Here is a 26,719-nt window from a genome sequence, read left to right as displayed (position 1 = left end):
TTTTAAAGAGAAAAAAAAAGAACTGTACACATTTTATTGTAAGTCAATGGTTTCCCAGAACACATGAATATATGAATATATGTGACAACATAAAAGAAGCCATGCTCCTTGAGGCTTGCCAAGCCTAAACCTTGGGCATTTATCAGATGGGTGGAAGCATTGCTCTGTATCCTTTACACATGTGCACACAATGTGTAATTTATGATTAAGCTATTGGTTTCTGTTACCAATATTTGTATTTCATGTTTACCTTAGTGCATTTTACATTTTCAGTGTTTTCCATAATAAAAAAATATATATTCATAAATACATAGTAGGTCAGACAAAGGTCCATCAACCACTAGGGAAACAAACATATCCCAGATATAAAACCTTATAAGACATAGTTGGTCCAGAGAGGAAGACAAAAAATAGCCCTGGTACAATTTGCTTCAACAGGGGGGAAAATCCTTACTGATTCCATGAGACAATCAGATATTCCTTGGATAATAAAGAAAATATATAATTCTAATTATAGTTTTTCATAACTATTAAAGGCTATAAAATTATCCTTGCTTTGTGTTCCATTTTTGTGTCATGTAACTAACTGTCCCTTGGAGAGTTTTGCAATCCAATGTCCCTGCTATGGTCATTAACATAGTGTATGCCAGTTAACTGTGTGGTTTTTGTTATGTGGACAAAAAACGGTGTCTAAAGAAAGCACACAAATATGGGGAAAAAATATAAAAACTTCATACATGGTGTCCTGCTCAAGATTTAAACCGGGGACCCTAGTGCTGCAAAGACAAGTGTTAGGGACTGAAATGCCATGCCAGTGTGTACTGCACCACAATGTTCATGCTGCCATCTAACAATGCTGTCCATACACTTAGTCCAGTGAGTGAGGAAGGGTTGTCAGCCTGGAAGAAGCAGTGTATTACTGGCAGGGTCCTGTTCTGTAATCCCCTGGAAGTGTTAGTGTTTGGAAATGTTTTTTCCCCCTTTGTGTTTTATACAGCCACAACTTTCCTGCCTGTTAAACAAGGTGTTACATGGCTCCATATGGCCACTTTTTATGATGGTCCCAGCAGTAACTAAATGAGCTTCAGAGAAGCTTGAATAAATCTTGCAGTCTTTTTGTCCACAACAGCTTAGCCTGGTGCTTTCCATATGGTTCATGACCCCTTGTTTGAAAAGTGGCTTGTGCTGAACCCCATTAAAATGTAACGGGTGCACTGCAGCTCAAATAAGAAAAAAGCCTACTCGTTTTCATAGACACAAATGTAATATGGTGTCTTGTAGTGCTTGTGTCTAAAGAGCGTTTCAGGCAAAAATATTTTTATACGCATGTACTTATCAAAGCAGTTGCTTTGCTCTGTAGTAGATGTGTAGATCTTCTCCTCCTGTGTAGATCTTCTCCTCCTGTAAGCTTTATCACATTCAAAAATAATGGTGCTTGCAGTTTTAGGATTTCACCCTATCACTCCTGTCTGGGAACAGTAAGCTGGCACTGGATAGTCCCGGAAGCCTCATACAGTCATAAGCACAGTGGAATAGATATGTTGGTAATATTTTTCATCCACACTTATAAAAACACCCAAGCTTCCTAAAGCATGTTACCTCTTGGGTCATGGCATGAAATACCAGAGGTAATTTGGGTGAACATGGGCCTAAATTTTTATCAGCAGCTCTGCCCCATTTGCTTAATTGTGTTTTATACAAAATTAGCATCACTTTGTCCCCTACAGATGTAGCCACAAGATGGAGCTGTACTTTAGAAGGTAAATGAATTAGATTTAAAAGAAAGTATCCAAAAGGATTCTGTAAACATCTCAGTACCCCTCTCCAGAGCCCTGATGCAAGCAATGGGATTTCACCTTATAAAAATATCTAAATGACTCAATAGATAAGTGTCATTCTGGAAGAGTTGCTGGCTGTATTTGCAAACTCAAATACACAGTGGGACAAAAATAAAAACTTAGAAAAAGTTGCGGACCAGCCTTGAGATTTATTGAAAACAATTGAGGAAATTTTTCCTTCTCATTAGATATAAACCCTTTTCATATGGAAACAAAGAGGTTTTGCTCCACATTCAATCTGGAACAAGCTTATAACAGAGAAGAAGGCATACATTTTTATTTTTTATTTTTTAAGAAAAAAATCCTATGCCTCTTTCTCTATTTGTAGTTAAATTTCAATGGTAACCTTTTTGTACAGGCTAACAATAATAATAACAATATTCTTCTATGAAAGTCCAACCATTCAAGTCCATGCCTTGGAGTAGCAAGGAAAAATACAGGTGAGGGGGAGTGCTGGAAATGCCAGACGCGGCCATTGCGGAGCTAAATCTTTTAAGTGGCCCGCCGCTGGAACTCCCTCTTCATTGAAATAGCACCGCAGCTAAAATTCCCGGCAGTTTTTTGCGTCTGTAAAACAGTCCATTGCAGGGCCACGCATAGGCAGAGAGCCCGCTGGTCTATAGACGTGAGTGATGCCAGGAATTGTAGTAGCAGCGCAATTTCAATGCAGTGGCCAGCCAGTTGCAGGTCATATTTAGGATTCCTTTGGGGCCTAAAAAAATAGGACGTTGGGGGCCAGATTTGGCCCCAGTCCAGAGTTTGACACCCCTGATATAGCGCCTACACAATATGCAGCACTGTACAATAAATGGGGGTTGCAAATGGCATACAGGTACAAACGGTGACACAGGAGAAGAGGACCCTGCCCCAAAGGGTTTACAATCTAAAAGTTGGGGGAAGTATCACACAATAGGAGGGGAGATAGGGAGTGGTGGGAAGTAGTGAGGGTTTTAAAAGACAGAAGACAACGAGTAGGCAAGTTTAAGGAAATGGGTTTGAGCGCTCTTTTAAATGAGCAGAAAGTAGGAGCAAGCTGAATAGGACGAGGAAGACTATTCCAGAGAGTTGGGGCAGCTCTAGAAAAGCCTTGGAGCCGTGTGTGTGATGAGGTTATAAGTGAGGAAGTCATTAGGTCATTGGAGAGTTCTTGAAATATCTTCATACATTTCAAATAGACATACCAAAAAACTATATAAATATTCTTAAAGTAATATATATTCAACAGATGTGAATTTTCAAATATTTAGATATTCAAGGGAATACATACTTTTTTTTGTAATGTATCTTAGTAAAGTGAACCTGAATTCTGTTTTAAACTTTTAAAGCAACTTATGCTATAAGCAATATAGAGAGCACTGACCCAATTTGTAGCATTAAAGGATGTTTAGCTATGTTTTAGCAGGTGGTTGTATCTAACAGAGGACACATAGTTCAGTTGTAAGATGTTAAGTTGTATCTTGGGATGTAATTAACACTTATTTCAGTATATGAGAAAAATAAATTCCCCTTCAATAAGTCATTCCTTTTGTTTGCTTCCTTAGCAGAAATATATCATCAATCTAAGGCCAAGTTAATACAGAAACATGGTCTTGAAATTGGGTCATGATTAGCGATGAGCTAGCAAGTTCCTCCATTGAGAGTTCATCTGCAGTTCAACTGCCATCCCTGGGCACTAGAGGTTCATTAACCTCTAGTGCCGTGGATCATAATGATTTCCTCGGTCTTCCGGTTGTTTTGCGAAATTGGTTCACCGAAAATTTGCGGACATTCAAGGAAATTTTCATCCCTAGTCACAACGTTATAGCAAACAATTTGTCATTTTATACTACAGCAACATTGATTTAATTGTTGATAATTTGGTATCTGTAGCCGACTTTATCCCCCACCCTCCTTCGAAATAGTGATGATCGGTTAAATCCTTTTGCTTTTTGTTTACAATTGGGGGAATTTCCCTTTACTTTCTGTACCAGAATAGAAATAGAAGGTTGGAAGGAAACTCCTACAATGAAAAGAATTGCCTTTGCTTTACGCCATCTTTTATATAGTTGCCACACAACATTGGCCTGCGAAGCTTTCCATCGTGGAATCTTGCCCCATTCATTGCATCTCACTGCTTTGCACAAACGTTTGCACTGCAGCACATTTAGTGGGAATGTTATGCAGGAACATTAGATATAACAAAGTAATGTCTATTAGTACTATGCACGGCACATTGTGGCAAATCTTAGTCAGTTGTCCCCTTGTATTGTCCCTGTTGGAAGATTTTCCAGCTGGAAGCTTCTAACTTTTTGACACTATCCTAAACAAAATACAAAGATACAAATAAGGTTTTGGCTAGAGATACACTTAAGGAAAGAGTGAAGCACAACTTTTTCTTGAAGACTTGGTGCTTTGTTGCTTCCTAACCTAATAGGGGCACAGGTTGGTGATAGAAGCCGTAGGGGAAGTGGGAATGTAATACTTAGGAAGAGAACATAGAAGAAGGTGGTGTGTGATATGTAAATTACACCAATGGGCCCTGATGACATGGAAAGATGAGCAGAAATCCTCAGTACAGCTGACAGGAAGCAGGAAGTCTTTCTATGTTATGCAGGATTTTAATCTATTACACGTTTTAGCAAATTTCCCTTACCTGTCCCTTTATGCCTAATCAAAGCTTTAAAGCAGAAGCTTGACTCTTATGAAGTCTTGTATATACCTAATGATTTGTGATTCCTCCCAGCCACTTTTGTTTCAAACATCTGAAAGACATCACAAAGCTGGTACAGTTTCCTGTGTTGGAATCCAGAAACACAGTGGGGTCTCTTTACTAATTGCTGATTGGGCAGTCAGGGAGCAGCAGCACACTAAGAAGACCCCATCTTTTTATTCTGCTCTCTCGTCTTGTCATTATGTTCCCTGTCGGAACGTCTCTGGGCAGTACACCTGAGTGTCTTGAACTACCCCTCTCCTCCACGATGGAATGCACGTTTGCATAAAAATGTATTTTTGTATTAAATCTGATTGGATCTAAACTTTGAGGCTTTTTAGTCTTTATATGACCAATTTGGTTATTTGCATTTTGAAATGCCGCTTTAAACCTTCTTTGAGGTCAAAGATAAAACATTTCTGGCAGGCAATACTTTGATTCCAAGATGTCCAAAAAGTGACAACTCGCCCTTTTCCTTATCATTATATCCAGATGTTTTAGCACTTGCTTAGTCTTATTTTGACATTGTCTGCTTTGGTTTGTCTTGTGTGAGAGTCGGTTAGAAAGCTTTCAGTACATCTGACTGTCACAAGATATTGTTTCATAATATAGCAGATGGAATTGTAGGCTCTCTTTCCATTGCTGCCTGTTTTTATATTGTAATGACTCTTTGGCTTGAACATCTTGGCATGGCATACCTGCCATCTCTTTCCCGTTTGTGGAGAAAAGGAAGCACTGCACTGTAGCAAGCAAGGTTTACATTTACAGTAACAATGCCAGAAAGCCATTCTCTGCATAGCCACACGTAATTTATCAGATACGTAGGAGGAAGAAAAAAAAGTATATCAGTCATAGCACTTGTACTTTTCTGTGGGTGACACGCTGTAATGTTGTACTTGTGCCAGGATAATCCCCTCACTGTCTGGGTCAGTACAATGAGCCAGGGCTTTCCCCATGTGGATTACATCTTCATTCCTCTGCAGAGGTTTTGGGTTGTATTACATTGGCTTCCATTCAAACTTTGCAGAGGAATTTTTTCCCCTTTAACATACATCATCCCTTTGTGTATTATGAAAGTAAATACTCACTTTTTATTTCATTGCTTAATAGTGAGATTCCATATAAGATTGGAGAATTTAGGTAATAAGAGATACAGAGGCAGCCTTCTGGTAAGGAATTGCTGCATAAACCCAAACTTTGTGTTAAAATATTACCACTGACAGAATTTTGTAGAGGTATTTTTTAAGATTTGTTTGGTTTGTTATGCTTGCATATTCTATGGCCTACCACCCAGATTTGTTTCTTGTAACGTTCAAAGCAGGAACAATGTAGCCATCTTTATAAGTCAAATTTAATTGTATCCTCTAGATTTTGTTGAATCTGTTCAGTGGTATGCATTAAAAAATTAATGTGAATGTAGCTTTGTTTTACGGTCTCTGCTAACCACATTCCTAACATGTTGTTCTTTTGTCGTTACATTTTCCCCCCTTTTTCTATCATAAAGATTCAGCCATATTTTTAATCCAAATAAATTGGATAATAATTGATAAATAGTCTACTTGGTACATCAATATTGGGCATAGTGTAAGCTCCTTTAGTCAGGGTCCTCTCTTCCTTTACCACTTGAAGTACATTATCCTACAGGAGCAGTGGCATTCTCATGGCATGAAAAGTGTTTTGCTGGGAATTATTCCAGAGTATTTTAACTTGGTTTGCTTGAAACATGTTCAGTAAACATAAGAAAAATAAAGTGTTACAATCACACCTCATATATTATATGCTATATAATATATATATTTAATATAAAATTTTCCCTTTATTTTGCCAGTTTAGGTGTAAGTAGGCTTTGCAAATTTATAGTATTTGCCCATAAATAACCTTGTGAAATTATATGGTGTGTGTGTGTTCTGGATAAACAGCTCAAATATCCAATTTTTGCCCTTTGTTGATTTTAAGGTATCTGTATAATTCCTAATCGTTGCCTTGTTTGTTCACTGTTAATGCAAGACCTGTTCTAGCCTCTGATTCCGGCTTGTCTCCATTGTGGAGTTGGTAGTCAGAACCCCGTGTTTGTCTCTGGGAAATAGTCCTGACGTCATTGGCTAACTAGGGCATAGAAACTGAGACATAAGTAAATATTGTGATTTACGGCTTTTCCAGTGCTGAAACGCCAGCCCACATTGTGGTCAAACAGCAAACTATAGCCTTTACACAAGATAAGGGCGAATCTACATTTCCCCCTATTTTTTTTTTTATTTTTTTTTTAGTTTACCCTTGCTTTTTTTCCCCCCAGCTTATTACTAATCACATAATTATATTTACTTTTTTTATTTTTAATTGGATTAAATTTTTTGCATGAACATGGCAGGTTACCTGCAGACTGAAAAACCAAATCAGAGGTTTGTTAAAAGAATATGAAATTGAAGATATTGCCAAGACTGTTCAGCTCTTAACATTTATCATACCACAAACTGGAATACCATTTGTTGTTTGTTTATAGATCATATTTGATATACTTTTTTACTATATCCTCAATATTATTCTCCTACTTTGGCCTTTTTCAACAGGGTTTCATCAGAGGTTTGTGATTCCTGATTAGTTTAAGCACCAACAGCAGTCAGTCATTGAGGAGTCATTTATCCACAATACCTTCTGCTACTGAGGTCTGTGAGGGTTTATTTTAAATCCTGTTTGCTGTATATAAATACCTAAATGTTTATAAACTGTCACAGGTCTGGGATTAAAGCGTAACTAAACTAAAAAAATGACACTTATCTTTAATCCAGCAGGTCCCTCGATGGCGCTGGTCCTAGAATTCCTCTTCGTCCCAGCGCAGAGCCATGATTCTTTCTTCGTCACCCGATCTCGTACTGTGCAGGTGAGATCTGGGTGATGAAGCGGCTGTGAAAGGGGGAAAAAAAAAGAAAGCCAATTTCACTGCGCATGAATGAGATCGGCATCTTTTTCCTCTAGGAGAAAAAGTACCCCTTCTGCACATGAGATCAGGGCATGTGCAGAAGGAGCAGCCAGAGCCTCCTGGGATACTTGAAGTAGCTGCGGCGATCAAGCCTTTAAGAGGCAGTGCTGCACACTTTTTGTCCTGTCTACCCTTCTGTGTAAAGCAAAAATGTTAGTTTAGGTACGCTTTAAAGCAGTGGCTGCCAACCTTTTTAGTTTCGCGGACCACTAAAATCACGGGCTCCCGACCGCGCATGCGTGGGGAGCCGGGCGTCACTCAAAGAGGGAGAAACCTTCCCCAGAGTGATGTCATTATGACATAACTCCGCCCACTCTGCCAGCGCATATCTGAGCCTACAATGGGAGAGTGGGCGGGTTAAGTCAGGGTCACAGCCCGCCCACCTCCCTGAGCCTGGGAACTGCTTGGGGGACATGGTCCGCGGCTCTGGCCTGGTGCTTCCCCCCAGCGTGGTCCTTCTCCTGAACCCGCTCAGGGGTGTGCTGACCAGAGCCGCGTACCCCCAAAATTTTCTTGGCGGCCGCTGCTTTAAAGGTTACTTTTTGTTAGGATGGATGAATTTGGCTGCAGCATTCATAATAGATTGTGGAGGAGAAAGTCAGGTTAGTGGAATACCAGAGAGGAGAATATTACAGTAGACATGTGGGAAGTCAGGGGCTCACATAGCCCTCTAGTCTCTACCTGTAGCTAGAATTGTCTGTTTTGAATGGACCATCCATGTAAAGTTTGTAAAAGTGACCTGAGAGTAGTTTATTTTTTTTTTTCATTCTAAATGACATTGCTAACAAGTTATTTCTATGAATATGGAACTATTTTTTAATTTAATTTATTTAACCAGACCCTGACACAACCCGTCCACTCTCCCATTAATATGCAGACATCCTTGAATTATTAAGCATTTCAACATGTTTTGCTGTCTTTCATCTCAAATTGAGTTGTTTTTTTATTTTTACAAGCTGGCTATCCAACTTATGTTTTAATTCCCTCCAACACACTCAAAGTTTTACGAAACTGATCAGTTGCTTCCGCGGAGCCCACTTACCAGCCACAAAAAGATTATTTCTAATAATAATAATAATAATAATAATAATACTGGTGTGTTGAATATTATTGAGGAGGTTTTGTGATCATTGGATTACGAACAACCACGTGCTATACAATTGTATAAAAACACAACAAGGCGCCTCATGCTTGTCCTCTCTTATCACACACACACAATCCAAAACCTAAAAATAAAAAATCTGTGCTACCCAAACAGCCCTGACCCATTGAAGCACAGATTCTATTTTTTAAATTCTCTTGTGGTACCTGGCAGATCCTTTTTATATCTTTCATCGTCTTCACTGGCCTGCCTGCCTCCCGTAGTGCATTCCGCTGCAGTCTTCTCCTCAGGTAAACACATGGCTATTCCCACAGTCTAAAAAAAAATGTTATTTATCAGGTCAGGCTACTTTCTTCATTCCATACTTCATTTCTAGCATGCATGTTCCCAGTTTAAGTGCTTTCTGCAACTGATGGGTCAGCATGAGCACTGTGGCCATACAGAGCAAGCTATGATGCACTGTGTGTATGGCACCTTTATCCTATGACCAGCTCCTAAAAAAGGATCCTTTCTAGTCTGGGCAGGCTAGCACCTCACTCCATTTGTGCATCAATGAGCACCGGCCTCCTGTGACACTGTCACCATTTCACTAATTTGTCCCTGATAGGTACTAACCACGTTTTCTTTGTTCACCTCACAAGACTTGTGCCTATGCATGCATGTATGTAACAGATCCCACCATGTCATTATTTAACAAAAATAAAATGGAGAAGTCACATGTGGGTAAGAAACAAAACGCCAAGTACATCCCATAATTCAGTAGCTTGTAGAACCACTTTATCGGCATCTCACATTTTTGTGAAGGAATTTTGGCTGTTTCTTTACAATATTGCTTCATTTTGTTCAGGGTTTGTGGGTCTGTATGTAGTATCACTCACTTTAGGAAGGTACCTCTACATAATTTCAAACAATATATTTTAAATGGACTACTGCAACAATAGTTTGTTTTTTGTTTGTTTTTGGAGCCATTCTGTTGTTGATTTGCTGATTGTACTTCTGCATGACCAAACTTAGCCTCACATTTTGACTCTAAAATAGTTTGGTATACAGCGATGTTCTTGGTCAACTCAATGACTGTAAGGTGCCCGGATCCTATGGCTACAAAACAAGCCAAAAATCACCTCTCCACCACCATCCTTGATAGTTGATGTAAGGTGTTTATGCTGTGATATGTTTTTGGTTTAGGCCTTATGTCGTGCTTTGCATTATGACCAGACCTCCCCACTTCGGTGTTGTCTGTTCAAAGGACAATAGTTTTTTTTTTCAGTTGTTCTGTCGTGAACTTTAACATATAGCAAACTGAGGCCTGTACAGTCTGAAATGTAGTTTTCTGCAATTTCTCTGAGCATTGCACGGTCAGACTTTGAGAGGGATTTTTCCCAGAAAATTCTCCCCAAAGTACTTCACCATTTTTTTTCCTTTCCACACCTCTCCCTTCACACTTCAGTGTTGCGTTTCCATTGATTATCTTCTGCAATACAGGAGGAGCATTTTGGAATGTAAAATGTATAAATTGGTTTTCTTTTTCCCCCAAAATGTATGTCTTGTGGTTAGAGGCTAAGAGATTAGTGTCAGGTGAGCTCCAGCTGGACCCTATGGAGTATTTTGCTGCTCCCCTCTCGCCAGGCCCTTTGTGTATCACATACTCTATAAGCTGTGTTCTCCCCAGACCCTTTTAGCTGGGCACACCACTCGGCACTTTTCAGTAACTAATTGGCTGTTTTTGGGTGGTTACTGAAGAGTTGGGTCACCCAACTTCCCACCCGATTTAAAGAAAATTCTGAGTTCAGCAATGCTTTATACTATTATGTTATTATTATTATTATTATTATTATTATTAATAATAATCAGGATTTATATAGCGCCAACATATTACTCAGCGCTGTATGTTAAATAGGGGTTGCAAATGACAGACTAATACAGACAGCGACACAGGAGGAGAGGACCCTGCCCCGAAGAGCTTACATGTAATAGAAAAATCTGTCAAATTGGTATTCTGACAGATTGGCAGATCTAGAAATTAGACTGCTTCTCTGTTTGGAAAAATTCCTAGGAAACCTTTCAGTGAAAAATGGCTGAAAAAATTTTGGTTAAGTTTGTATAGGTTGTCTGTTGGAAATCAAGCAGATAATATACATTATCTGTAAAGCTACACATGCCCAATGCTTTCCCAAGCCATCATCAGTGTTTCGGGCTTTAAACAGCTTGACATCCTTTGTTTTACAGAGGAAGGATAGACCATAAACCTTTGTGGCTGAAAATGGTCAAATTTGAAAGACTTGATAATGAGATAAATGATTTGCTTGTATGGCGGAAAGGTATTTATCACATTTGGAAATGATAAACATTTAGGCTTTGCAAGGTTGTTGCAGCAGCTGCAAATTGTGGTGTTAATGCATGACATCCTGTGGTTACCCCAATTGTGAACTCGCTCACACTGCATTTTAAGTGTAAATCCGATTTATTTCTAGGCCGCTAATTTGTGTGTGCGCGTACTTTGCTGTGTGTAGTCTAGAAGATGATGGGGAGAAGTTGAAATGGCTGGTGACAGTGCTGGTGGATGGGAAAGCGTTGCTATAATGTGGTAAAATGCCATATTTTGTGCACACTTGCATATTACATTAATCGCTTCCCGGGAGTTGTAATTTTGTCTTGTCGGTTAATTCCACTTTAAGTAAGTGCTTTACATGACAAATGCGTGAAATTGTATGTAGTATTTTTGTGCAGATCTAGCACTTCTTCATTATGTACATCTGTTCCCTGCTTTGCATTACACGTGAAACAAAATTTTAGTACTTATAAAAACAGTAAATGTTCCTTAAAGCAAGCATGTCGGTGTGAAAGGGCTGTAAATGTCCTTTGATAACCCTTTTTTTTATCTGACATGGAAGTATGATGATGTACAAGTAGAATTTTGTCTCTGTATAAATTTACACATATATGCTTTTGCATATTGGTTATCAGTGATCAGTTTTATTTTGTTATATATACTTTTAACTCTTCAGCTACATGAAATTTTTCTTCTTTTTCAGTCTACCTGGCTCAAGTTCTAATTAATTTATTGTACTTTTATTGCGTTAGGTGCAGGAAACCTTTCTGTGGTTGCAACCAGTCTCTTGGCTGTCTGTACTTAAGAGTGCAAACGTGAAAAAAAAAGTGCTCCATGTACATTGTCAAAAGATGGCCTTCCACTCTCAAGCACTTTCTTTAAGGACTGTTCAGGCCCTAATGCAGCGTGGCAACTCTGATCATAATCTTTTTACTACCATGAGCAGTTGGCATGAAGTTATTCTCCTGAAATGCTGCCTGTGGTTTGCACCAAACATGGCTACGGTTTGATTTTACAGCAACGACAAAAGGTTGAAAGATGCACGAATGAGCTCTGTACATACAGTGCTGTTCTGCGCTATGCAGATGGGAGAAAAACACAGCGGCACCCCGTTGTGTTCTCTCCCCTTCACTAGTATTACGATCGTTCATAGATCTGCCAGGATGGATCCATGAATGATGTCAGACGAGCACTGTACACACGTCTGATTCTCCTCCAATACCAGCCCTGAAACGATAAACATATGAGAGTCATCTGACGTGTGTACATAGCCTTAAAGTGGAACTAAACCCATAATAAAAACACACCTTTAATCCCAGAGATCCGCCGGGTGATTTGAATCGTCTCGGTTTCCACTTCGGCCTGGTGCATAGACGCCGTCATATTCTCTCTTCTTCCGGGTTCTACTTCCTACGTCATTGATCTTGCACTGCGCAGGCGCAAGATCAGGCAATGTAGATGGGGGGAAAAAAGATTACTGATCTTATTGCGCATTCCTGGGATCGACAATTTTGTTCTTCAACTAAAGAAAGGGCTCCTTCTGCTCATGCCCGAGCATCTCCTGGGATGCATGACATAGGTACCCCAGGAGGCAATAAGGGTAGGTGCTTTACCGTTTTTTTGTTTTGTTTTTAAAGGGTGTTGCACTTAAGAAAAAAAAAAATTTGTCCTATCTACATTGGGGTTTTCTACCCTTTTATGTAAAGTGAAACTATGAAATTTTTAGGATTTTGATCACTGAATTTTCAACAAATTAATGGATTATACAACCCCAATGCACAACAATTATGTTTGTAAAAGAAGATTGACCTGCCCCCCACTTATCATATAACTCCATAAAGTGAATGAGACCATGGAAGATCTGACCTTTAATTTCAAACATGGCTCTGTATCTTTTCAGCCGACTCAATTCACCTAGGTGGAATACCAAGACTTTATATTTTGTTTTTTGTTTTTTTTGTTTTTTACTATTTCCAGTGGGCAACCCTATTGAAATCGTTGTAATCGGCCACTTAACTGTGTGTTATTTCCATACCACTTGGCCCAAGCAGACGCCAATCACTCTGCATCCTTCTTAAGGGCAGTTGATGTCTATGAGTTCTTGAGTTTAATAACATTTTTCCAATTTTAATATTTTACCTTCTTCTACTGATGTCATTACAAAGTCCCTGTTCTATTTTATGCAATACAGGCTGGTGAGAGGCCATAGCCTGACGCTGCACAAAACTTCAGGAAAACATTGCAGTAACCTAGATTGTAAGCTCTTTTTGGGCAGGGTCCTCTCCTTTTCCTGTGTTACTGTATGTACTGGTCTGTCATTTGCAACCCCTATTTAATGCACAGTTTGTAATATGTTGGCGCTATATAAATCCTGTTTAATAAAAATTAATTTACCCTTCTTCTGTAAAACCTAAGCAAGACTAGTTGGAAAGAGCTGGAGTATTTTTGCTGTATTCAATATTTTTGTAGATACATAATGTGATTTTGATCTGGTTCATTTTGTTGTGTAAAGCAGGCCGCTGTTTTCTGTGTGGGTGTTCTGTGGTCACGTATTTGGCCGTATTTGGCTTATCACAGAAATGGAAACCAAGATTTTTTGTCTTCTGGAGGCAAGCAGGGTTGTCTAATGTTTGCAGGAGCTTAATCATGACAATGGTTGGTTTGCTGTGCCTGTTAAAGTTCAGTCACTTCTGATCTCCTCCTGCTTTCATTTCTGTTGGTGGATTTGGTTTGGCTGCTATGTTCAGCAAAGGTTGATTGTAGTGGTTGCTGTGGGTGATTGCTTTGTACACAACATTACCTCTGTGTTTCATTTTTTTTTAAAAAAAAAACCTTCTGCTGAATTTTTGATTATGTAATCATGTTTAAAAAGTAAGGCTTCCCTTTTCTTTTAAACTTTTATGTGGTCTAATATTTCTACTGCACAAACCTCAAATTTGAGGTTTTACAGAATTGGCGTTGTATTGGCCATTGTATGCCAACCTCTTGGTATATTGCAGACAAATTAGCTGGTTTGTAAAACTGCATTGCCAAGGTCGAGAAGGTAAACATGCTTGCATTTTCAAATGGGTGACCAGTGCTTGTGGGGTAACTTTGACTTTATGGCATTTAAAGTGAAATACTACTTTCGAAATAAGGTGCACTGTATGTTTACATATGTTACATAGTCAATTTACTAAGTTTTCAGTTTTCTTTGTATTGATGAATACTCAGTATATTATGTTGATGATATATTCATTTGAACTGGTTTTTTTTATTGTACTTATAATACAGGCAGTCTAGGTCCCAGATATCCCCCGAGGAAGCCAATGGGCGAAACGCATGGGGAATGAGACTCTTAACATAAGATAATGATTGAATGGTCTGAGTAAGTGGGCTTCAATATCTGAATGTAAGAAGCTCAATACCTACATAGTCTATAAAATAGACGTTACGTCATTTAATTATAACCGTCATCATTTATTAATTCTATGACTTGTTTTGTTCTCTTTGCATTGTTTAAAATAAAGTAGCTTTTACTTTTATCAGTGCTAGCTTGCCACAAAAAGCCACTTTCTTTCCCTCCCACATTGACTACATATGTTACATGTATTGCACTTCCCTTCCTAAATGCAGGGTAACGCTGCATGCCTGTTCTGTAATTTGACAAAAATCAATAAATATATAATGCAATACAACAATAAACTGCACACGATGTCTGAATGAATGTAGCCTTTTTTTGTGTTTAGCTGAACAAACAAAAACATGTTTGTTTGCTTTTTCCTATTTGTGACACTTGATTAATGAACAATTTTATCCAGCTCCCTCTAGCGCTATGTGAATGCCATTTTAATGTTGTTGGTCTAATCGCATGCCCTTTGTTCTCTTTCCTTAATTTCCGAATTATACATAGAGGTGCCCCCTGTGTAGCCGCCATTATATGTGCGACTCGCTGTGGAATTTTTCTATAAGTCCAGGGGGATCTGATGCACTCCAGGATGCGGGTGCTTTATACCCCGGGCTTTCAGTAATAAGGTTATATGACACAGGGCAATTGGAAAAGCTCTACAGGGTGTTTATTCTGTGAGAAGCGGCTCTGGAAAGGAAGTTGATTAGCAGTGGCTAGGCTTTTTTTTCTTGGTAATCTGTGGTTGGGAATTTAGCGATATTCTTTTATTGTCTGCTGCCAAATTAGTATTTTATGTTGGAGATAATGAGAGCTCATATGGGGGTCTCTTTGAGGATGCAGGTTCCTTACTTCACTCATGAGTCTCTAACCTCAAGCAAGCAAATTCACAATGGTGTTTATTAACTTTAAGATGTGATCAAAATTCTGTACAAATATTTTATTATACAATGCAAATCTTTTCGATTGGATCAGATATCAATAAATCATATATTGATTTGATCCTCTTCTTTTCTTTAGTATTTTGTTATCCTTCCAGTTAGTTAGATCCTTGGGCCTACTTGCCTGTGATAGATGCTCATTTAGTTTCTGCTCCTCCTTGTAGTGTTGCCTTTACCAAGGCAGTAGCTGCGTACTCCTCATACAGTAATGTTAAATACTCTTTTCTAGTCTAACATTGTGCGTGGGATCAGAAAAAGTGTTATCTGTTTAACTTTTGTGATACCTCCTCTTGTGTGTGTTTTTTGTTTCTTTTTTTTCCCCTACATGTCAGTCAGGCAAAGTGTTCAAACCAATGAATGTTGGAATAAATGATTGTGGATACAATACATCTGTGATGTGGTGGAATATTAGGCAGCAAGTGAACAGTCAATTGAAAAGTGGGAAAAATGAGCAAGTGTAAAGGTTTAAAATGTCAGACGACTGTGTCAGAGCATGTGCAAAACTGCAAATCTTGTGGGATGTTCCTGGTATGTAGTGATGGTGGTCCAAGGATATAGAGACGGTGAACCCAGCTACAGGTGGTGGCTGTCCTGGATTATGTGATAAGCAAATAGCCAGAAGCAAGCCCATTTGGTCTGATCCTACAGAAGGACTATTACAGATATTGCTCAGAAAGTAATGCTTGTCATTAAATAGATGGCACAACATGATGTATCACAGCTTGCTGGGTATGAGGCAGACCTATTAAAGTGCCCATGCTGATTTCTGTCTAATACAATGGGCATGTGATGAGAAGGAGTGGGCCATGGAGCAGCAAAAGAAGATCTGCTCAGAGATGATGAATCACATTTTCTTTTACATCATGGCTCACAAATAAGGACGGTGACAGTGTAGTGACTACAAAAATTTGCTGCTAACATCTTGGTGCCAGATACCACAGGACATATTCACAGGTCCCATGGAATCCATGCTTTCTTCAACTGGTCAGAGGGGTTTTGGTAGCAGAATAATAGACAGAAACTTTTGGTGTACATGCTAATACATAGTAATATTGTTAAACTCATTAATTAATCAGAAGTAAACAAAACGTTTCCTCTTTGCCCTAAAAAGTGTTTCCTTGTCTGTTAATGAACTGGAAAATCTGGGGATGTTGGCAGGCTCCGTTCATTTTATTTTATGATGTTGCTGCACATGGATATTCAGTGAATTCATGTTACTAGAGACATATTCTTCTGTAATATAAGAGCTGAACTCTAGGTAAACTGATAAATATACAAATGGATAAGACATGAGAGCTGGGCTATCTGCTGAAGGATTTATTTCTTCCAACCTTTCCTGAGAATCGCACAGTGCGGTCATTCAGCAGGTCTTACAAACCGTCCTCCCCACACCACCCTGATTGATGAGCTTATCTCCATTTAGCATAGCCTTTTCTTTGCCACACACCTAAATGACTTCATGTGGGAGAGAGATGTCACATGTTTAGGATTGCGTGAAAGCTTTTCACACTGGTGGTTTACTTTGACAGTTGCCTACACTTGTGTGGCAATCAGTAGAAAAGTCTGACCGTTTCACATTTAGAAAATCTTCTATCAAATCACAAATATGTGAATCTCTTACAGGTCTCTAGCCCTAGAGTGATCCTGTGCCCAACCTATGCATACACTACATTTCCATCTTTCCTGATAATTTCCAGCAACACTGGAACGAATGCTGTTCAGTGGAGAAGGGAGAGGAAAGATGTGTGAGAAGCACCTGGCCTGTCCTCCAACAATGAAGTACAGCAGTCGTTCCCTCCTTGATCATTAATCTGCCAGGAACTGTAAGCTGTCGTCTGTACACACGCTAGACGTATGAGACATATCATCTAACGTGTGTAAAAAGCCTTATTCTTCTCTCTTCACTGAAGTGTTAGCTGTTTCCCAATTGGAACTGAAACCTGACTGCCAGTCCTCTAATGTAAACAAACAGCAAAGTTTCTAAGTTGTTAGAAGCTGACTTTACCTCAACTCAGTGCTCACATAATATAAAAATCTCTTAATAATATTGGACATGTTACTGCTGCTGCTTCAATACTTAAGTTATTGGTTTGACTCAATGCTCGGCCTGGATTAGTTTTTACTGCAATAAATCCAGAAGATCTGTGAGACAGACAACATTTTCAGCAGATCCATGGTGCTGGTTCTCCCATTTTCTCCACATAGGTTTGTTGAAAGTAGTCCATAGCCTACAGTAATGATCGGTGGAGTTTGTTTCAAACTCCTTGGTCAGCACTTCTGAAGCCATCTCCACTTTTATTGCTGCACATATGCTACCTTATCAGCAATTATCAGCATTGTAGCATTGGCTGGCTGCATATTCCCTTCATGACTCAATGTTCTTTTCAATGTAAATTGTTTATTATATTTTGGTAGATTTATCTCATAGTAGTATGTCCTGTCATAATTTTGTGTATATTGTAATGAAATTCGGGTATCATGAATTTTCAGCTTTACATCATACAATTGTATGTTTTCATACAATCTTTGGTATATACATCTCTTGATGTACAGCATGTTTTTAATACAAATTCTCATACATCTTTAGTTTGTTTTGTGCTACCCAAGCTGCACACATTCAAGGTGTTTTTCACATTCTCACCTTTTGATGGATGTTTTTCTGTTTGTTTGCAGGAAGTTTGGGGAGCGGCCTCAACCCAAACGTCTCACAAGGTAAGGCACACTGAATCGGTTTCCTATTTGCCCAGCAAAGATCAGTGGTGGTTTAAAACCAGAATTAATAAAACCTCTTTGCACCTTGATAACATCATAGCTGGTGAGGGGAATAATAATTGTGTATGTGAATCTTTAGGCTTGGCTTTTCACACCTCAATTCACTCTATATTGATAATATCCCTCCCATGAAAATCTGCCCCGTAGTACTGTATGTGAAATATTTTAGACCACAAACACTGCAGCTTCCTAAAGATGGGTAACTGTAACAATGCACCCCTATAGTTTAGGGAACAGTCAGAATGGGATTCTATAATTATGTATGAAGCTAAAAAAGCACAGTTTGGATTCTTTTTATAGGGTATGATAGAAACACTTGTATATTGCTCTTCACCTATGAATCAGTTTTGTAAAAAGGATATACTCCTATCAGCTCTGTTCATTTCTTTGATATCACAATATCTGCACACAGAATGAATCTATCTTTCTAATTCATGCACTAACAGACCTGTCAAACACCGGCTTGTAGATTTCACTGTGTATGCTTTGACCCATAGGACAGACATGTATTCCTTCCTTCCAAGTTTGCAGCAATAAAGTCATCAACATAAACAAAGGCAGCAATGAAAGTCTGCAAGATATTCTGCAATACAAACATAAAAAGATCAGTGGTTGTTTACCCCTAGTAGACACACAAGATCCTAATGACTTATAATAGATAAAACATTATAGTAGATGGCACTCTGAGTGAAATACCTTTGAAACCTTAAAATACCTTGAAATACAATTACCTAACCTTGTACAATAATAATTAAGAAGCCTCAAAGGAGCTTGCAAGAATAAACTATGCAAACTGAATGTGTGCCAGAATGTGTAACAGGGCCTTTAAAATGACAAGTATATTTTGGAAACATGGTCTATCTCCTATAACGTCATAAATGCCACCTGGAAGGTTACTGAGTTGGTAAATGACAGACATTGCAATAAAGAAGGAATCTGAATATGAACTAGGCACAGGAATCATTACTGTTGTTACACATGTAGGCCATCATTTCTCTCAATCTTAACACTTTGTGGAGGACATGACTATTGTAGTTAACAACTGTAAAATATAATTTATTAGCGAGAGGATAATTTGACGTAAATGTTATTGTTTATGTGTCTCAGTCTTATTCATTTACTACACCACACATGGATACTCCTATAGTCATTCTGACATCTGTGAATTCTCCCATTTCATAGCCCTTTTCTTATCCAACTCCCTTTTTCCTATTGTTGGGAATGAAAAGTCTGACTTAATGTTAGCACTGGCGCAACAGCACTGACTTGGTAAAGCTAATGTGTCTCAAAATGTTGTCCTGAAACACTTTACTTGTTTGTGCCTGTGAATCCCATGTCCTGTAGGGAAAAGTCTTCTTAGCATTATGAAAATAATTCTGTAGTAATTTCCAAGCTGCCACTTTTGTAGAATGCGTGCAGATAATACCACTGGTAAAACCAACCCTGAGCTATCAACCTGTTGTGGGCTCCAATTTGTAACCCACAACCTCTGCAAGCTTGGTTTAAACTTTGGCAATTCAATATGAAGACCTCTTTATTTTGCCCCCTTTTCACCCTTCATCTAAAATATTCTCCCACACATCTATAACATAAGTGATAAAATTGTATTGCTACATAAATAGGCCCCTTGGTGAAATGTAAAATGACTCTGAAGTTTTTGTGTTCTATACACTTCTCTTTCTTTACCAACTTAACAAAATCTATTTTAGGTTAAAGGAAATCTGCATAGAGATGGCATATACAGAAAGATGACTTCCCATATTGACAAATGTGTTTTGTTGCTGCTTTGTGTATCTGGTTGCCATTTCCTATTTAGGTTGTTGTGTAACTTCTGCTTGGGTTCAGCAGTGCACTAGGCACATCACGTAAAAGGGAACAAATATTAGGACTGTTTTCCTGTATTATGTTTAGTGATTTTTAGTTGATGGTAGGCGCACTTAAACTTTAGATAAGTCTCAAAATCAATTTTTCGGGGTTTTTTTTCTTCCCCCCTCACTTTTGATTAAACCTGTAGAAACAAATGTATTGTTTTTTCCATATAGGCTGACTTTGTAGCATATTACATTCCCAAAAAAATATAAACATAACCTTAAGCAATTTCTCCTACTTCTAGCTATATTATATGGAATATTTTAATAGACATCATGATCAAATGGGTGTTTTTCTATTGATCATCAGTGTTCAACCCAGACATTTTAAGCAATTGTAGGTGGGTGGCAACCCTATATTGTGAATCACCTCTTCAGTAATGACGCAAAAATAGCCGGGTGGTTACTGAAAAGTGCTGGGTGGTGCACCCGGCTAAAAGGGTCCGGGGAGAGAACACTTGTCATTTTTGATCAATATTTGGGCATAACATGAATTGAGTATAGCAACTATGGAGCAGTGTTGCTGGCTGCCAGTGTTTATCATCCAATAAACGTGTTGTAAATGGCATATATGTATATGCCATTTATAGTGTAGACTTTATATTGTAATGTGGATTGTGAAGGGAACATTTCTTTACTAATATTTGGGTTTAAGAGCTAGGGATTAGAAAGCACAACAGTGTCAGATGGAGAAGGTGGCATATTAAACTCTACATGTTCAGTGGCTGTGTTGAGGACTTTTACACTTTTATCCAGTAACAAACTTCTAGCTCCAGTGGAATATACAATCTATGAGGTTGGGATAACCAGTATACAATAAGTTATAAAGAAACAAACTGGTGGCTATTCAGTAGTGGTTGAAGGAGAAAGGAAGATGAGTAGGTGACATTTGAGAGCTTGTATAAATAATATGAGTGTTAACGTGACTAGTAGGAGTGAAGGGGCGGTTAAGGGTTTTTATGTATAAAGTCGAAAATGTAAGTAGGGCAAGCAGTGGATTGATTTTAGGGGCTTAACACAGTACTTTCCTCCCAGCTATGTAACACTTTGCAAATCTGCAAACCTGCTGGGATTTGTAACCATCAGTAGTATCACAAAAACATCTCATGATTAGGAAAGATCTGCACATAACCTAATCATGATTGATATATATACCGTTGTGGGGATCCCGTCCCTATGGTTTATTTATTGAAGGTACAGCTGTACCAATACCAATATGAAAGTGTAGTATTGTAGGAAGGTTAGTTATTCCGTGACTTGCTCCCATTAGTAAATCTGCACTGTCAGGCCTCAAGTGGTTTTATAAGCAAAGTAAACCAGAGTAATGGAATCACCAGGTATTCTTGTGGTAGTTGATGTGAGAAGATCTTTTTTTACAAGGTGAGAATCTTTAGAACCACAAAGCTGTTCAGAAGCAAAGCTGTGTACACCCTAGTTAGACTCCGCTGCACAAGGTGGTGGTGGTGGAAACCACAGCAAAGATCTGAAGATTGCATCTACTACCCCTCTACACAACGCTGTTTACTACTGAACCACAGACAGCTATAATCCTCACACTAAACTCTCCTACTAGTAATCGGCTACACATTCTGCTTTTGGTAAATGTTTTATTTTTTTTGTTTGTTTTTTTTCTTTTCATTTTCTATCAGACCTTCAAATTGAAAAATGTTCTTTTTGTGTTTCAGGGAAGCAATGCGTAATTATTTAAAAGAGCGAGGCGATCAGACCGTACTCATCCTCCATGCTAAAGTTGCACAGAAATCCTATGGCAATGAAAAAAGGTATGGAAGTTATTTAAAACTAAATTTATGGCCCAACACACCTTTTGTTTTAACCTTTTTCTCTTTTGCAGTGTTTCCTGTCCCTACATTAGTTTTTGTTACCTTGTTTTTCACATTCATGTGGCATTCTAGATCATCAGCCAGTGCAGTATACTCTAGGGACTTTGTGTGAACAAAATACATTTCTGGTGAAAACGACCAAACTGCCACTCGTGAACAGTGCAACTTGTAGAATTCTTAGTTTTAAAAAGTCATGCACATTTAGTCATGGATTCAATGATGCAGTATATATCAGTAAAAAAAAACTTACTACAAAAAAATAAATAAATAAATATAAAATAAAAAAATGGGATTGGGCGATTTTTTTTGTTTTGTTTTCCTGCAGCCCACTAAATGTGTCCAAACTAAGTTACCTTCTTTTCTTTGTTTTAATAAGTTTTTTTCAACCACCACTTTTAAGATTCATTGTGCTTCATTTGGAGCTCTGTTCATGTGAAGGGAATATCTTCCACCTGTACTATGAGAGATGTACCCAAAAATCCCAAGGAAATGACTGGTCCTTAGTATTGCTTTGCGGTTTTCTGCAGCTGTTCTTTTCCCCATTCATATATTCTAGAAAAAGCAGGAGAGGTGCAATCAAATCCACAGAATGTGTAAAATATAAGCAGGGGGATAATTGTCTTCCTCTGGCACAACTTTCTCCTCAGTAAGGAGATCAGTGAGCAGAACAACTCTCAAACATTGCATCTAGTGAAAGTTGTTTTTACTGTTTCACATGAAATGTTGAACAAAAGGTAAAATTTTCAGGGTACTGATTTGGCACAGTTATTTCTGATGGCACAAGCAAATTCCAAGATGCTGATGCCAGGATTCATTAGGCTCAAACTGTGAAGGATTGTTATAGAGAGCATGAGGCATCATTTTTACACATGAATTGGCCAGACCTTTGGGAATCCAATGGAATGAATATTGCTGATTATGGTTCTTCAGTTTGGGATCACATAGGCTGCAGTGGTTGGGTCATCATGAACCTAATAGAATACCATTTTATTGCAGGTTTTTGGCATCTTAGTGGATATTGTCTCTATTGTAGATCATTTAGCATGGGTAGATGTTTTGTGGATAATTATGCTTTTGGTCCTTAAATCACATCTTGAAAAACAAATAAAAAGTACAAATCTGGAGTTTGTATGATTTTTAGGAGGTTTTATATGTAAGGTGCCCATGGCTCTTATGGCTCTTATGGGTATAAAAAAGATTCAGCTTGTTCTGTTGGTGTTCTGATCCTCTGGATTTATTACCTCCTGTATTAGGCTGTGTACACCTATAAGACTTTTGTCATTGGAAAAGGTCTTTCATGACTGAAAGATGCATGAACAAACAGTGCCATTCTGCTCTATGTTGAGGGGGGGAGAGAACAAACGGCACCCCACCATGCTCTCTCCCCTTCACTTTCATTGCGGTCCTTTGTCCATGGGTCCGCTGTACACACGTCTGATTCTTGTCTGATACTAACCCTAAAATGATAATCAGACGAGAATCATCTAAAGTGTGTACACAGCTCAGGTGTTTCATTTATTGATATACAACACGTCACACACTTACCTGCATGCTTCTGTCAGGTGTGAGACTGACACAACTGAGACCAAACATCCAGGCAATTTCTGTGTTTTAGAAGGAGTGCCAGTTTGTAAACTTTAATGTCTACTTTAATGCCAGATAGTGGTCAGATTCACTGCACAGCCAACCATCATTTGGCTACAGTTAATGAGGCTAAAAATAATACACAAGTGAATGTTTTTTCACCCTAAATATGTAACTATATGGCAGCCTGAAAAGTTTGAGAGGCATTGCTGCAGCTTTCAGGGTTTTATATAACAGGCTCAGTCGCAAAACTAACACACCAGTATAAATATATTTATTTTCTCAAAAGGTGTCTGTAGTCATTCCTTATCTTTTGTGTTCATTTATGTCACAATTAGGTGGTATGAACCTAAAGAGTCAACAAGGAAAAGTGAAGTTTGTAAATCGAGCAGAAGCAAATGTGTGGCTGTAAAAAGTATGAATCTTGCTTTTGTGCTTGCAGACTGTTACCAGTCTTTTACAGCCTCACATTCCTGGACTTCATTCTCCAACTCGGTCTGCAATAATAATTTTATCCCCTCCTAAACTAATTGGACCATGCTATTTTACTGGAAGTCCGCGGCATTGCAGGCACAGTGAAAAGCTTTATATAGAGAAATTCTAAAATTAAATAGTTTGCTTTGTTAGAAGGATTATTTATTTCACATTACTCTAATTTGGATCTTATTTTTTTGTGCAAAGCATTTCTTAATGGTCTGACCCCCGGGGACATATTCACTCATTCAACCTCACCGCCTTGAAATTCCACAGCTCTGTTTAAATGGTTCTTATTGAATGTGTTTGTGTGAGCTCAGCGGCCTCTGGAGCATTGTGTCTGCACTGTAAAAAGCTGAACAGTATCATCTCGCTACATTTTTTTTTCTTCTGCACAAGGAATGAGAAGCCAACTTTTTTTTTTTTTCCAGTTCACTTGTAGTTAATTTTCAGAAAAGGGCTGACATGAATACTTCAGCATTAAAAAGCTAGGATACAATGTGGCTTTTACAGGGAGCATCCTATTTTTTTTAGTATTTAATTCTAACATTTCATGGATTGTTGTGTTGCAACAGCTAAAATCTTGTCCGTGTGTTTTTTTTTTTTGTTTTTTGTTTTTTTTTTTAATAAGTAGAACCACTTTAAAAAAAATTGGGGTCATGCAGGGCTTTATTGCAGAAAGAGACAGATAATGTGCTTTCTGCAGTAAGTATTCTTACCTCCCAGATTGCCAGTGTATCCACAGCTCAGTTTTGCAAGGATACACGGTAATTCCGGCTTCCTCACCTCCGTGCGCCTGCGTAGGGGAGAGATGTAATTCCTTCCAATCATTGCTGATTGCAAAGAAGAAAGAAGACTGTGGTGCCTACGATGGAATGGGGACAGGTTATTAGTATCCATTAGGTTTAAACAAAAAAGGAAAAACGTAAATTTGAAAGTTTTTTTTTTTTCTTTTTTTTTTTTCTTTTACAACTAAAAATGTTTTCCCTAGATAAAAGAATTTCCACAATTGATTTGACCTTTTTTTTTGTTATATAGTTTCAGCCTCTCCAAAAAAAAAAAAAAAAATTATTTTTGATTTATTAAAGCTTTCCACAACTGGAGAAGATAGTCTAGAACAGCTTTGATAAATCCGCTCTATTTAGATGGGCTGCCTGATGGGTACATAGATTTTATCTGGACGTTCTAATTCTTTCCTCAAGTAGCACATTTACTTAATTCTTTGGCAATGTTTGAAATGTCATGTTTTTTTTTTTATTTTTTGGGTTTGTTCTTTGGTTCATTCTAGACTGACAAGAACATGGCCAGTGTTCAGGTTTAGCACAGGCCGTGATGCTTCATAAAAGTCCAGTGCAGTGTTCTCCCCGGCCCCTTTTAGCTGGACGTGCCACCCGGCACTTTTCAGTAACCACCCGGCTGTTTTTGGGTGGTTACTTAAGAGTTGGGTCACAATACAGGGACTGCCACCTGCCTCCAATTTCTTCCCACCCGGCTTAAAAAAAATTTCTAGGTTGAACACTGCAGTGGCATTACATTACAATCCTGCTATGCGTTATGGCTTTTTCACACAGTCCAGTTTACACCACCAATTTTATCTCTTTAAAGTCTTTTTACTTCATAGGAATTTTTTAAGTACTTTATTTTCAATAGTCACGTGCACTGCAAGTACTTTATATCCTTGACCCAGGACAATTCTCAGCTTGGGAGATTTGACATAACATAAAATCAGCTTGCCACATACCGGTTCCAGATCAGGGACCTTAGACAAACTAGACAGCCAGTATTTTTTGAAGCGGGCAGGAATAGCAGCTTTCGTATTTTTTATTTTTAAAGCTTTCCTTTAATAATACTCATTGAATGACAATGTCACACAGTTGACTTTTTAAATGTACACTTTTAAAGTTCTCTACTAAAGGACTGAATTCAGAAAACAGAAAAGCATGCATTATTGGCTGAACTAATTTTAACAATGATGGCTGAAGACCGCTTGTCTTCTATGAAAAATGGTAAATGCATGTCTTATAGTTTAGTAAATGGAAAATGTTGACACTTAGGGCTTTGTATAAAGAAGCTTTAATTGTATAGATCTGTATTTGTTATTCTTTTATTAAAATAGATGTTTTATTTATTAAATACATTTTGTTTTTGTTTTTTTTAGGAATTCTTCCTACAATGTGCTTTTCTGGTATATAGTTGTCATTTGAACAAGTTTGCCATCTAGTGGGGTGTAGGGGTATTGACGGTGTTCAATTTTTGGTTTACTTCTGTCTAGAGATGATCATTTATGGTATATCGGGTGTCAAACTCAAATACTCGGAGGGCCAAAATTTAAAACTTAGACAAAGTCGCAGGCCAACCTTGAAATTTATTGAAAAAATTTAGGAAGTTTTTCCTTCTCATTAGATATAAACCCTTTTCATATGTAAACAAAGAAGTTTTGTTTTACATTTCATCTGGAACTAGCCTAAAAAAGAGAGAGGCATAATAATGTTTTTTTAATTTTATTTAAGGAAAAATCTTATGCCTCTTTCTCTATTTATGGCCTTCTAAATTAAATTTCAATGGTAACCTTTTTGCACAGGCTAACAATCTTCTATGAAAATCCAACCATTCCAGTCCATGCCTTGGAGTAGCAAGGAAAATTACAGCTGAGGGGGGAGTGCTGGAAATGCCAGACGCGGCCAATGCGGGGCTAAATCTTATGAGTGGCCCGCCGAGGAAACTCCCTGTTCATTGAAATAGCGCCGCTACTAAAATTCCTGGCATTATTTGCGTCTATAAAACAGTCCAATGCGGGGCCACGCATAGGCAGAGAACCCGCTGGTCTATAGATGCGAGTGATGTCGGGAATTGTAGTAGCAGCGCTATTTCAATGGAATGGCGGGCCAGCTGCTGTTCATATTTAAATTTCCATCGGGG

At 38.3% G+C, this 26,719-nt stretch overlaps 1 protein-coding gene across 3 annotated transcripts in view; it reads left to right on the top strand.

The window, feature by feature from the left end:
- Nucleotides 1–26,719, top strand: part of RBPJ (recombination signal binding protein for immunoglobulin kappa J region) — a 44,056-nt gene that overhangs the window by 8,446 nt on the left and 8,891 nt on the right. For 2 of the 3 annotated variants that reach the window (XM_072406359.1, XM_072406360.1), the window contains exons 2-3: nucleotides 17,935–17,973; nucleotides 21,587–21,682. In XM_072406359.1, coding sequence (XP_072262460.1) covers nucleotides 17,935–17,973; nucleotides 21,587–21,682 — 135 coding nt within the window. Of the gene's footprint in view, nucleotides 1–17,934; nucleotides 17,974–20,925; nucleotides 21,500–21,586; nucleotides 21,683–26,719 lie in introns of those variants that run through there. The other variant, XM_072406361.1, reaches the window with a different exon arrangement.

Source organism: Pyxicephalus adspersus, chromosome 3 (assembly GCF_032062135.1).
Source record: "Pyxicephalus adspersus chromosome 3, UCB_Pads_2.0, whole genome shotgun sequence".
NCBI lineage: Eukaryota > Metazoa > Chordata > Amphibia > Anura > Pyxicephalidae > Pyxicephalus > Pyxicephalus adspersus.
This window is presented reverse-complemented; position numbering and strand designations above follow the sequence as displayed.